Genomic DNA, 12,260 nt, shown 5'->3' with positions numbered 1-12,260 from the left:
CAAGCCGGCTCAAAAGTCGCTCCACCACCAAACTCTACAGTATGTTCATCAGAGGTCAGAAAAATCAAATTACATAGGAGTGAAGCGAATTTCCCCGGCGACGACGACGACATGTGCGTGTGTGAATGAATCTCGCTATCAAACCCTAATTCAGCCATCGCCATGAAGGTGCTCGGAGGAGCTTCTTCATATGCTTACAGATCCTGTATCCTCGTCGGTTTCCTCTCCGTTTCTCTCTTCTGGCTCTGTCCCAGCACTTACCGTCCCCAGCACCAAAATCTCAATCCGCAGAACGTAACTGATTCGGAGTCTGAGACGGCAACGAAGACTAACTATATAATCCGATTTAAGCAGTATAAGCCGGCGAAAGATCATCGAATTTACCTCGAATCGAAGGTCCGATCTAGCGGTTGGGGTTGGATCGAGAGGATTAATCCGGCGGCGAAGTATCCGACTGACTTCGGTGTTCTATGGATTGAGGAAAGCGAGAAAGATGCTGTTGTTGGAGAGATTGAGAGGCTGGAGATGGTGAAAGACGTGAACGTTGAGTTTAAGTACCAGAGAGTGTTGCTTGGAGGATCTTTTCTCGACGGGAAGAAACGTCCGGGGAAGATCTTCACTTCTATGTCTTTCGAAGAAGGAACCGATTCTTCGCCTATGACGGATACAAGTAACACCACGTTAAACTGGAGTCGACATCTTCTTGCTCAGGTGAGAGATTGTCAAGTTACATAGTCAATATCTGATTTTGTTCGCTCACTAAATACGATTACAAATTCGTCACATGATTTACTTATTCGATCTATGCGGTAATTTTGGTATCGTGAAGTGTAAGTGAGGTCTTTAATAAGTTACATTTGTTTTCTAATTTGCAGAAGACTCAAGTCACGTCCATGTTTGGAGCAGATCATCTCTGGAAGAAGGGGTACACTGGTGCTAAAGTTAAAATGGCTATATTTGATACCGGAATAAGAGCCGACCACCCACATTTCCGTAGGATCAAGGTACCACTATTTGGAGAAACTGATAAACCATAGTATTTCTCAAAGATTTTTGAGAAGTATCTAGTGTTTAAAATTACTAGTTTTCTTTGATCTACTTGTCTTGTTAAGCTCTGAAGCTGGTATTGACGGAGTAACTTTCAGGAGCGTACGAATTGGACAAATGAGGACACTTTGAATGACAACCTGGGCCATGGGACATTTGTTGCTGGTGTTATTGCTGGTCAAAATTCAGAATGTCTTGGTTTTGCCTCAGACACGGAAATCTATGCTTTTCGAGTGTTCACAGATGCCCAGGTAATGCATGATCACACAACAGATATACCTTCTTATGTGGGAAGGGGTTTAACATTTATGCCCCAATTGCAATTGCTAAGATACTGATATTGGTTACACATTGATCTTTATTTTGTCCTCGAGATACTGTAATTGACCGCTATATATCTGAGTGTCTTCCTTTTCTCTATCCCAGATATGCAAGTTGTCTTAATTAAATAGGTTATGATAAGTTTGCCCTCAGCTTGTTGCAGGTATCATACACCTCATGGTTTCTTGATGCTTTCAATTATGCTATAGCAACAGATATGGATGTATTAAATTTGAGCATTGGGGGACCGGATTACTTGGACCTGCCTTTTGTAGAGAAGGTAATTGTTCCTTAATCTCTTGGTTGAAGTTTGCGATATCCTCTTGAGTCAAGTAGTGGGGGTGTTTCTCTCTAGGATATATGAACAGTAGTGTGTTCTGAGGCACTGATTTTCTTCGAACAGGTTTGGGAAATAACAGCCAGCAATATCATTATGGTGTCTGCAATTGGAAATGATGGGCCACTTTACGGAACGTTAAATAATCCAGCTGACCAGAGTGATGTCATAGGTGTCGGTGGTATTGACTATGATGATCACATAGCTTCATTTTCATCTCGTGGCATGAGCACCTGGGAACTTCCTCATGGGTACTGTATTTCGTTGCTGCTTCTTCATTCCCCTTTACAAACCCTACAATTGTAGTGATACAAAATGGCTTGTTTTCATGCAAATCCTGACTTAAAAATTTTGCTTACAGATATGGCCGTGTGAAACCAGATGTGGTTGCATATGGCCGTGACATTATGGGCTCCAAGATCAGCACTGGTTGTAAAAGCTTGTCTGGAACAAGTGTGGCTAGTCCTGTTGTTGCTGGTATTGTTTGCCTGCTTGTAAGTGTTATTCCTGAAGCTAGAAGGAAAGATCTGCTCAATCCAGCAAGCATGAAGCAGGCGTTAGTTGAAGGTGCTGCTAAGCTTTCAGGTCCTAATATGTATGAGCAGGGTGCAGGAAGAGTTGATCTGTAAGTTACTTATCCATATTGGTTATCACCATTGGGTTCTTTATTTTTATTTTGATCCTAGTACATTTTCGTAGTCTCTAATTTTTCGACTCTTTGTCAGATTAGAATCATATGAAATTCTAAAGAGCTACCACCCCCGGGCGAGCATTTTCCCGAGCATTCTTGATTATAGTGATTGTCCATATTCCTGGCCCTTTTGTCGTCAACCACTATATGCGGGTGCTATGCCTGTTATTTTCAACACGACAATTCTTAATGGTATGGGTGTTATTGGCTATATTGAAAGTCCACCAACATGGCATCCTGCAAACGAGGAAGGAAATCTTCTGAGCATCCACTTTAAGTACACAGATGTCATATGGCCGTGGACTGGTTATCTAGCTTTACACATGCAGATCAAGGAAGAAGGTGCACAGTTCACAGGTGAGATAGAAGGTAATGTAACTGTGAAAGTCTATAGCCCATCAGCCCCTGGAGAAAGTGGGCTTAGAAGGAGTACTTGTTCTCTTCAGTTAAAACTGAAAGTGATTCCCACTCCACCACGAGCGAAACGTATTTTGTGGGATCAATTTCACAGCATTAAATATCCTCCTGGTTATATTCCAAGAGACTCTTTGGATGTCCGCAATGACATACTTGATTGGCATGGTGATCACCTGCATACAAACTTTCACATCATGTACAACATGTTACGCGATGCTGGGTACTATATCGAGACTCTTGGTTCGCCCCTTACATGTTTTGATGCTCAGCAATATGGAACCCTTTTGATGGTTGACCTTGAAGATGATTACTTTCCAGAAGAAATTGAAAAACTCAGAGATGACGTTATCAATACTGGACTGGGTCTGGTTGTGTTTGCTGAGTGGTATAATGTCGATACCATGGTGAAGATGAGATTCTTCGATGATAACACACGCAGTTGGTGGACTCCAGTCACTGGAGGTGCAAATATCCCCGCACTTAATAACCTTCTTGCATCATTTGGGATTGCGTTTGGAGACAAAATTCTGAATGGGGATTTCAGTATTGACGGTGAGCAGAGTCGATATGCTTCTGGAACAAACATAGTCCGGTTTCCTGCTGGTGGGTTTTTGCACACTTTTCCTTTACTAGACAGCTCTGAGAGTGGCGCTACACAAAATCTACTGCTAACTGGGTCATCAAAGGTAATGAGAAACCAGTTCCCTCTGTTTCTAACTGTGCCTTACATTTTCTTAATTGAATTGCAGAGCTTTGTTTGTTATAATGTGGCTCTGTTTACAGGAAGACCCTGCTGTTCTTGGGCTTTTGGAGATTGGTGAAGGTCGGGTTGGTGTTTATGGAGACTCAAACTGCCTGGACAGTAGCCACATGGTCACCAACTGCTACTGGCTCCTGAAGAAAATGCTAGATTTTAGCAGTTCAAAAATCAAAGATCCTGTACTTTTCTCAAAATTTGCTAAGAGATATTCACCCGTAATCATAGACGAGAAGCAACTGCCATCCCGAAGAACTGATGTAAATTTTTCAACATACTCTTCTGTGATCGGAAAGGAGCTAATCTGTGAGAGTGACTCCAGATTTGAAGTATGGGGGACTAAAGGATATAACTTACATGTCAGAGGAAGGAACCGTAGATTACCCGGTTATCATGGCATTGATTTGGGTCGAGGCTTGAATTTCACATTGGAGAAAACAAGACCAACTCGTTGGAGATCAGGTGAGCTTAGTTCTTCCAGGAGCAAGTATCTGGGAGGCTTTTTCAGCAAAGACGAGGTAATTCATGTAATCTTCTAGTTTTTCTAATTAATATTGGAGGGACCAAAAAGTTTCTAAGATCATACTCTCAATTTGCAGATTGACATGCCATTTCTCGTTGCTACTCGCTGGATTGTACTTGCTGGTGTTGTAGCTAGTGGTAATATACTCAACTTTTTGTAAGATATTGAGTCTCTGCTTGACCTTTTATTGCATGATCAAATATGATTCTTGTTTCCAAAGTACGCCATCAAACTTTTCTGATATTCCGGTTTGTGTTATAGGAGTTCTAGTGCTACTAAGCATTTGGAGAATCCGGCAGAAGAGGCGTAGGCGGAGAAGATCATCAGGGTCGAATCGATTAGCCTAGCATATAGCCGTGTCTGAGTTCAGTTCTTTTTTTTTTAAATATAGCTTTTCTACTGTCATTTACACTGACCACAGAATGTAGTCTCACTTTTACTTGGAAAACTGGCAATTTTGTTTTAGGAAATCATTTTTAAAATCATCATTCAAAGAGCAAAATATGTAGGAAGGAATAGTAAATCAAGGATTATAATTTCTAAAAACATTAACCCTCACAAGAAGAAAGAAAAAAGAAAACAAATTTATATGAAATGTATCTTACATTCCCAAATTAGTGTAAAATTTGAAATTCAAATAGAAAGAGGCTTACATATGGTCCCCAACCGGCCACCACAGCAAAACCTAACCACTAAGTAGAAAGGGAAATTAGATTAGCCAATAAGCATATACACTTCCAAACATCAGACCTATAATTCCTCCTCCTTCAAAAAAAAAAAAAAACACCAAATATATTTCAATTGTTCTTAAAAATTTGCATATAGAAAGTCTGCTCTACAAGCTGAAAGTTAGTCATGCTAATTTAACAAGGCTATATAGGCTGTAGTGGTCCTCCACTTGGCCAGGTTATCTGTCTTCATTGGGGTTCGATCCCCATAGTGGCCTAATATGCATGAGCTGTGGAGCAGGAAAAAAAAAGAATCATGTTAGAAAAAAATTTATATATTTCCTTCAACATGTTAAAAGAAACGACTGTGGAGAAGATTAATATTTATACCAGTATTCAATCGTAACATTTAATGATAATTATTTTGCAAAAAAATTATTAGTCGGAATGCACAGAACAATACCTAATCTATAAAGACATTGCAGTTTTAAATCGAAAATATAAAACAACTACGCCAAAACATGCAATTTCATTAATGATAATACTTCTAAAATATATTATATATATTCAGTTTGTTAAACCAAACTCATGTGGAATAGTCGAATAGATGGAATGTTTTCCTGATGAAGTGGAATGTTTTCCTTTTCATCAAACTACTACTGAGGATTTCAAAAATAAACATTATTTTCAAGTTTTGGAAAATTTTGTTTATAGGTAAATGAATGTCTCTCTCTTTTTTTTTTCGTTACAAAAGTCAATGTTATTTATTTATTTACTTCCACATATTAGGCCTGGGCAAAATACCCGGAACCGAATATCCGAACCGAAAAACCCGAACAATACCCGAACCGAACCCGAACCCGATTTTTAAAAATACCCGAATGGGTCCTAACCTCCTACCCGAAAAAAACCCGAACCGAACCCGAACCGAATCCAATACCCGAATGTACCCGAATGTACCCGAATACAAATATACACCTATAAATATTAGTTATATTTATATTTATAATACCCGAAATACCTAAAATTATAATCATAAATCCGAATATATTAGGTATTTTAGATATTTTTGGTTATATTTGGGTAAAGAGTAACCATTGTATTTTCGATAAATCGAGTATTTCGGTTAGATTTGGGTATATATGAGTTAAAAACCCGAACCCGACCCGAACCCGAAAATAATTCGGGTATTTTTGGTTATTTTCGGGTATTTTGCTTTTTTTATTAAAATACCCGAACCGACCCGAACCCGAATCGAACCCGAACCAAATTTTTAGAATACCCGAATGGGTCTTGACCCCCTACCCGAATAGACCCGATACCCGAAAAAAAAGAACCGAACCCGAACGGGTACCCGAATGCCCAGGCCTACCACATATAATCTGACTTTCGGTGATCATCGTGCACCACCTTTCTGTGTAATTGTCATTTTCAATCATTTAATTTTGAATTAAGTTGCCTTTTTGAAGAAAACGATCACACTCCAGAACCGATGCACGAATTCCGGGGAGCAGTTTCGACTATACAATGTTAAAATAAATTGTATTATGAACTTTGTAACGTTAACGAAAGATTTACTATAGTACTTAATTACTTATGGTACTGCAAATCCTTTAAGTTACAATGATAAAATATTCCAAGTAGAAGAAGTTTTAACAAACTTTACCTTATAGTCCTACAAATTTTTCAACAATTGCCTGATAATGATGAATTCGAAAAGCTAAAGAAACTGACTATTATAATTAAAAAAAAAATCAATGAAAACTGACTTTTACTACTCTACTAGATGCCAACCATTACAAAACAGTTTCATGTCAAATTTTCAAAATTAAAATATTTTAAAATTAGTGAAAAACGAGCAAAGCAAGGTCAAGCGTCTATACCTAAAATAAAAACAGAAAGAAAAAAGCAACAAGGAAATTCCAATGGTTAATTTTTGTGTCAGCAATTCGAATAGTTTAAGATAAAGACGACAGTGAAATGACAAAAGACATTGCAGAAAGAGTTAAACGTAAAAAGTTGTAATCATTAAATTATCATAAATATTACGAAATATGAATGCCAGTACAAGAAAAAAAAACACAACAGAGAATTTATCTCTCCTTCCCTCAAAAGTCTTATATGACACGACCTTTAATACATACATCATCTTCTTCATTAGTCTCTCTCTCTCTCACTCTCTCGATATTCTCTAACATGGAGAAAAGAATGAAGCTCCGGGTTTCAAGAATAGTCCGGTCATCTTTAAGCTCTTGCCGACCACGAGATCTATACGACGTCGTTGAGACTTGTGCTGTTACTAGTCAAGCAACGTCTTCCGAGAGGTTCTTCCTTACCGAAGCCAAAACCAAAACTCCACGACCAAAGAGGTATGCTTCTTCTTGCCCTCGTGCGTCACCGATTTTCCCACCAAACCCTTTCTACGAAGAGAGCCGTTCATTTCGAGATTTAAGGAAGAAGGTCAAGACAAACAGGAAGCAGAGATCGCAGTTTGGTTCTGACCCTCTCTTTGCCTCACGTTTTAAGTCAACCGGGTCTTGGTACTGGTCTTGTAGCGAGGAGGAAGACGAAGGAGACAAAGAAGAAAGTGAAGATGATTCTGATACTCTCTTTTCTTCTAGAAGCTTCTCCTCGGACTCTTCGAAGGCAGAGAGTTTTGCGGTGGTGAAGAAGTCAAAGGATCCGTACGAAGATTTCAGGACGTCAATGGTGGAGATGATTGTTGAGAGACAGATATTTGCAGCGGCTGAGCTACAACAGCTTCTTCAGTGTTTTTTGTCGTTAAACTCTCGTCAACACCACAAAGTTATTGTCCAAGTGTTCTTAGAAATTTATGCTACCTTGTTCTCTCCCTAATTTCTCTATCTACCTTTTAACATCTTTTGTAAAAGTACTATGTTGAATCTTGAATCTTGCTTTAGTGTTTGGTTCTTTTTTCGACTAGATTCTTTTCTCTTTTTTTTTTTTGTTTCAGATTATATTTGTCTTACGACCTTTCTCTGTACTTTTGTTTTTATGAACCAAATTGAGTTAACTCCAAATGAAATTGCACTTACGATTGGTTACTTTACAATCAAACGGTAGGCCTTATAATGCAGACTGCGACATAACATTTATTAGAGCATTAAACACTTTATCAAAGACCTAAAGAATTTTATGCGGTGTAGAGTTTATAAGACAAGACAATATATATATATATAAACTAGACATAGTATAACATATGAAATATCATGATTCAAAAATATGAATATTCAAACTTTTTAAATAGATTGAATATACAGATTACATTAACTACTTTTTTCTCATAGATAGTATGAATATCAAAACTAAATTGATTATACAAAAAAACTCTTGTTTTAAGTTAAGCTTGACAAAAAGGTCATATTAGCTTTAATCATATCGGCTAACGTAGCCAGCATTCACAGACACAAGAATTTCATTGTTATTAATATTATGAAGATAACAAAAGATTTTATTCAAAAGACTAGCTTTTTTTATTAACGCGAAGGAATCGGAAGGAATTTCAACAACTACCTATTTATTTATGCTCTGCTTTCAGTATCCCTAAAGCGAACTTGAAAATTTCTAGAAACTAACAAAGATCGTCTTCTACCAATAAAAGGACTTGGGGCTAAAAGCCTAAAACTTAAAATCTAAACAGAAAAGAAAATCAAACTTGTTCCAACTCAGAAACAGTCTTCTTCAGATTACCACAAGAACCGCCCTTGATGCTATCTTCATCATGGCTTATGGGTTGGTACCACTTTGCAAAGACCAAATAAACCACGAAATCGATAGCAGCTAATGCAGCAATCAGAAAGTAAAACCGATCCATATGACCTTCGTTGAGATTTTCCGGTATCCACCCGGGGTTATTCTCACCTCTTTTGGTGATGGCCATAACAATATTAACCATCAAACTGCTCACGTAGTTACCTAATGCCATCGAAGCCATACACAACGAGCTTCCTAAGTTCTTTAACCCGTCTGGTGCTTGTCCGTTGAAGAACTCTAACTGCCCAACATACATAAACACCTCACTTGCTCCCACAAGCACGTACTGCGGAATTTGCCATAAAATGGTGAGCTCACTCTCCTTTTGCCCCGGGACTACTCGTCTCAGCCGTTGGATCTCTGTTAATCCTGCAGCTACCATTGCCATTATCCCTATGATCAGCCCTATACCCATCCGCATAAGCTCCGTGGGTCTCACGTAAGGAAATATGATGTGGCGGTAGATTCCCGTTGATACAAAGACGCTGATTATGTCAAAGACCGACATGCTCGCTGCTGGGATGTGGAATTTACCTACGTATGCATTCATCACATCGCCTTGCTCCACAAACAAAGACGCCATTTGTGTGAAGATCACTGAGTATATTATAGTGCAGAGCCATATTGGAAGCAACTTCATCACACATTTTGCCTCCTCTACTTGAGTTACACTACACAACCTCCATGCATTGGTCCTTGTTTCGTCCCTGATCGAGCAATTTCATTAGATAAAAGATGAGATCTATATAAAGTATATTGTTGACCACTACATAGAGATTAATTATTGGTTTATGCTATTGTTACCATTTGAGATAAAACTAACATACTAACAAAAGGAAAATGAAGTATGTTGTTTATATATATATGGTTTACCTATCATTCTCTGTAATCACTGCTGCTCTATCCAAGAAGACAAATTTGGTACTGTGAAATATCTTTCGACTTCCTTTAATAGCGGATTCAGGACCTTCAAGTTCGTACAACTCATGCGGATCTCCTGGTCGATCAACACTCCACTTCCGAGCAGTGGCCACGAATACTTGCGCCACACGAGGCAAAGGGTTCCCACATGGCTTGACATAACGATATTGCTTTGTTGGGGCCAGAAAGGCCACCAATGCGACAATAGCTGAGCCTAGTGACACCAAGAAACCTTCAGTCCACAACCCTTTATCCTCAAAATAAACAAGGATTGTGTTTGAAAAGAGAGCTCCAACGTTGAGGGCAAAGTAGAAGTAGCTGAAAAAGGCAGCTTTGGAGTTTTTATCATCATCAAGCTGGTCTGCACCGAAAGTAGCCAGCGTTGGTTGATGGCCTCCGTATCCAAAGGCTACCAGATAAACAGATAAATAAAAGATAGCAACTCCGAGGGAAGAGGGAGTGTTGCATTCAAGGTTCCCATCGCCACAACCTCGAGGTTTGATCAAGAAAAACCAAGAAACAAAAGAGAGTAGGCCAACACCGATAACGAAAATGACTTGGAATATCGTGCAAGTCAAGTAACGACCCCAATAAGAGTCGCTAAGAAATGCTCCCACGAGAGAAAACATGTAAACTGTTCCGGTCCACTTGCTTACGTTGTTAGCAGCCTCTGCATTACCTTGTCCCATAACACGTGTTAGGAACAGCACCAAGTTTACTCCCACACCAAAGAAGGCCAAAGTCGCTAACCCTTGATTTACTGTTCAAATTAATGGTGAATTACGTAAGATTATTTGAATTTATACAAAATATTTAACTTTAGTATAATTATATGTCATACCTAGCAAAATGATTGCGTTTGTCCAGCCACCCTTCTTCTTCTCTTCTTTCTTCATCATCTTTTTCTGAAGATCAGAATCATTGGACATAAGTGACACCACACTTTGATCATCTTGAACCTCTACCACTTCACCAACTTCCAAATTTTCTGCTCTCTCCCGCTCCTTGCAATATAATGTCACATTCAAATTAGATTTCCAAGAACTATAGTTAATTTATATTTGTTAAAGTCATAAAGGTTTTTTTGCATACATTCAGCGGAGTAACGTAGCCATTATCTCTCGGATCCATAGCGGCCATTTTAGGTATCTGTACAAAATTTAGATTTGATTAGGTTGTAGTGAAGAACACGTACATTAATAATTTAATATATTAACGACTAACTTGATATAATTTTCATATATGATGCAAAAAACTCTTGTTTTATATGTTTAGGCGTTTCGATCGAGCATGCCAAAATCCAAATTCACCACTAAAAAAAGTATTAGAAAACAAATAAAAACTGTACTTAAAAAGTATATGTGGTAAGCAAAAAGTTGTTCATCCCTAAAAACAATTCCATGTATTATTTTATGTATGAAAATATAACCTAACCTTTTTCGAACAATCTCCGGCGAAGGAGAAGACGTTGTGTTGACGATCAGGATTGGCCGGAGAAACACTGTCGATGCAGAGAAACTAGAAACACCTTTTGTCATTTATGGTTGAAGGATTAGTGTGTTGTAGCTTTCTAACGTTTGATCAAAATTGAAATCGAGTATTTAACTCAGAGAAACAGATCAGAGAGCCAAGTGAATCTAACAATAGAGCTTAACGAATAGAAGAAGCTCGTTGGTTCTTATATATATATATATATATATATATCATGAGAAGTTAGAGCCCTAATCTAGTTGTTGCGATTGTTTTGTGTTACTGGCCCTACAAATATTACTTACCTTGAGAAATTAGGGGAGTAAAAGCTTCTAATTTGTTGGACAACAATAGACTTCTTCTTCATTTTTTTTTCTAATTAACAAGACTTCTTCTTCTTCTTTTTTTTTTTAACTCGAAACAACAGATTTATTAATTAGAGAGAGTAAAGTTCACTCTCCTTTTACCCCGGGACTATTCGAAACAAAAGACTTCTTCCTTTAGGAAAATTATCAACCAAATGTTTTTTTCATCTTAAATGGAAGGAAAAAAAGAGAGGAGGATATTAGTAGCTCTTTGAACAAATTGACCCAAATTACTGGCAGAAAAAGGAGGATTGATTGAGTCAAGGTCCAATTCACTCTTCAGAAATAATTATAAGGGGTTGACATAAAAATGACAAGCAAACAACTTTTTTATTAGTCAATCTGGTGACTTATTAAAATTATTAGTGAACAAAAAAAACGCCATTAATTACGATCATAAAAATTCAAACAAAAATAGAAAATCAAATATATTTTTGTTTTATAATAATAATATTAAGCAAACGTTTTTTTTTTTTTGGTCAACATTAAGCAAACGTTTATCTTACTTAATACTATATATAAAACGAATATGAAATAATTAATGTTCACATTTCTTACTATTATATAATTTAAAAGAAAAAAAAATCAAATTATAAATTTATATAGTATGAAACTAAGTTATTTTATACAACATATCACATATCTTATCGAGTACTCTTTCTTTTAGTTAAATATTACAGTCAGAAACCATATATCAATCTATATAAATATATACATTTCTAATTCAAAACTAAAGACTTTATTTTTTGTTACGAAAATTATGGTTTGTTACAAAAAGATTATCAAATATATAACTTTAATAAGAAGTGCTGTCCAAAAAAAAAAAAAACAAATCTTAACAGTAAATCTAAACAATAAATGAGTAATTTTAAATTGGATTTTCATATGATATTCTTAGCATAAAATTTTAAGAACTTGCAAGTAATAAATAATATCTATAGACGGTATATAATGAGAAAATGTTGGCGT

The 12,260-nt window shown here is 37.2% G+C and overlaps 3 protein-coding genes across 4 annotated transcripts; 2 read left to right on the top strand and 1 right to left on the bottom strand.

Annotated features, from left to right (window-relative positions):
- Positions 1-29: 29 nt before the first annotated feature.
- Positions 30-4,581, top strand: LOC9310026 (subtilisin-like protease SBT6.1). Of its 2 annotated transcripts, none has more exons than XM_021021363.1 (10): positions 30-711; positions 876-1,004; positions 1,146-1,298; positions 1,522-1,648; positions 1,772-1,956; positions 2,067-2,330; positions 2,431-3,499; positions 3,597-4,088; positions 4,170-4,230; positions 4,355-4,581. In XM_021021363.1, the coding sequence occupies exons 3-10, from the start codon at positions 1,180-1,182 to the stop codon at positions 4,438-4,440; spliced, it is 2,403 nt and encodes an 800-aa protein (XP_020877022.1). In that variant the 5' UTR covers positions 30-711; positions 876-1,004; positions 1,146-1,179; the 3' UTR covers positions 4,441-4,581. The 2 variants fall into 2 exon arrangements, with proteins under 2 accessions (XP_020877022.1, XP_020877021.1); XM_021021362.1 differs by having other exon boundaries at positions 44-711; positions 1,532-1,648.
- A 1,584-nt stretch (positions 4,582-6,165) lies between these two features.
- LOC9307967 (transcription repressor OFP8) lies at positions 6,166-7,701 on the top strand. Its single transcript, XM_002873912.2, has one exon. It carries the CDS (start codon positions 6,820-6,822, stop codon positions 7,615-7,617), a length of 798 nt encoding a protein of 265 aa, XP_002873958.2. The 5' UTR covers positions 6,166-6,819; the 3' UTR covers positions 7,618-7,701.
- Positions 7,702-8,179: 478 nt separating this feature from the next.
- Positions 8,180-11,634, bottom strand: LOC9310025 (protein NRT1/ PTR FAMILY 7.1). The gene is made up of 5 exons (XM_002871851.2): positions 10,891-11,634; positions 10,549-10,605; positions 10,298-10,460; positions 9,409-10,216; positions 8,180-9,242 (listed from the first exon to the last, which is right to left on the bottom strand). Exons 2-5 carry the CDS (start codon positions 10,594-10,596, stop codon positions 8,432-8,434), a joined length of 1,830 nt encoding a protein of 609 aa, XP_002871897.1. The 5' UTR covers positions 10,597-10,605; positions 10,891-11,634; the 3' UTR covers positions 8,180-8,431.
- Between the last annotated feature and the right edge of the window lie 626 nt (positions 11,635-12,260).

This window comes from Arabidopsis lyrata (assembly GCF_000004255.2).
Source record: "Arabidopsis lyrata subsp. lyrata unplaced genomic scaffold ARALYscaffold_6, whole genome shotgun sequence".
NCBI lineage: Eukaryota > Viridiplantae > Streptophyta > Magnoliopsida > Brassicales > Brassicaceae > Arabidopsis > Arabidopsis lyrata.
Note: the sequence above shows the minus strand (reverse complement) of the source record. Positions and strands in the feature narration are given on the sequence as shown.

Excerpts from the sequence above, each read along its gene's own strand:
- LOC9310026 (XM_021021362.1), top strand. The coding sequence starts at position 163 with ATGAAGGTGCTCGGAGGAGCTTCTTCATATGCTTACAGATCCTGTATC. Across the intron at positions 1,005-1,145 it reads CACATTTCCGTAGGATCAAG|GAGCGTACGAATTGGACAAA; the intron begins GTACCACTATTT and ends AGTAACTTTCAG. Across the intron at positions 4,231-4,354 it reads TGCTGGTGTTGTAGCTAGTG|GAGTTCTAGTGCTACTAAGC; the intron begins GTAATATACTCA and ends TTTGTGTTATAG.
- LOC9307967 (XM_002873912.2), top strand. The coding sequence starts at position 6,820 with ATGCCAGTACAAGAAAAAAAAACACAACAGAGAATTTATCTCTCCTTC.
- LOC9310025 (XM_002871851.2), bottom strand. The coding sequence starts at position 10,596 with ATGGCCGCTATGGATCCGAGAGATAATGGCTACGTTACTCCGCTGAAT. Across the intron at positions 10,217-10,297 it reads AAACGCAATCATTTTGCTAG|TAAATCAAGGGTTAGCGACT; the intron begins GTATGACATATA and ends TAATTTGAACAG. Across the intron at positions 9,243-9,408 it reads GTGATTACAGAGAATGATAG|GGACGAAACAAGGACCAATG; the intron begins GTAAACCATATA and ends TTGCTCGATCAG.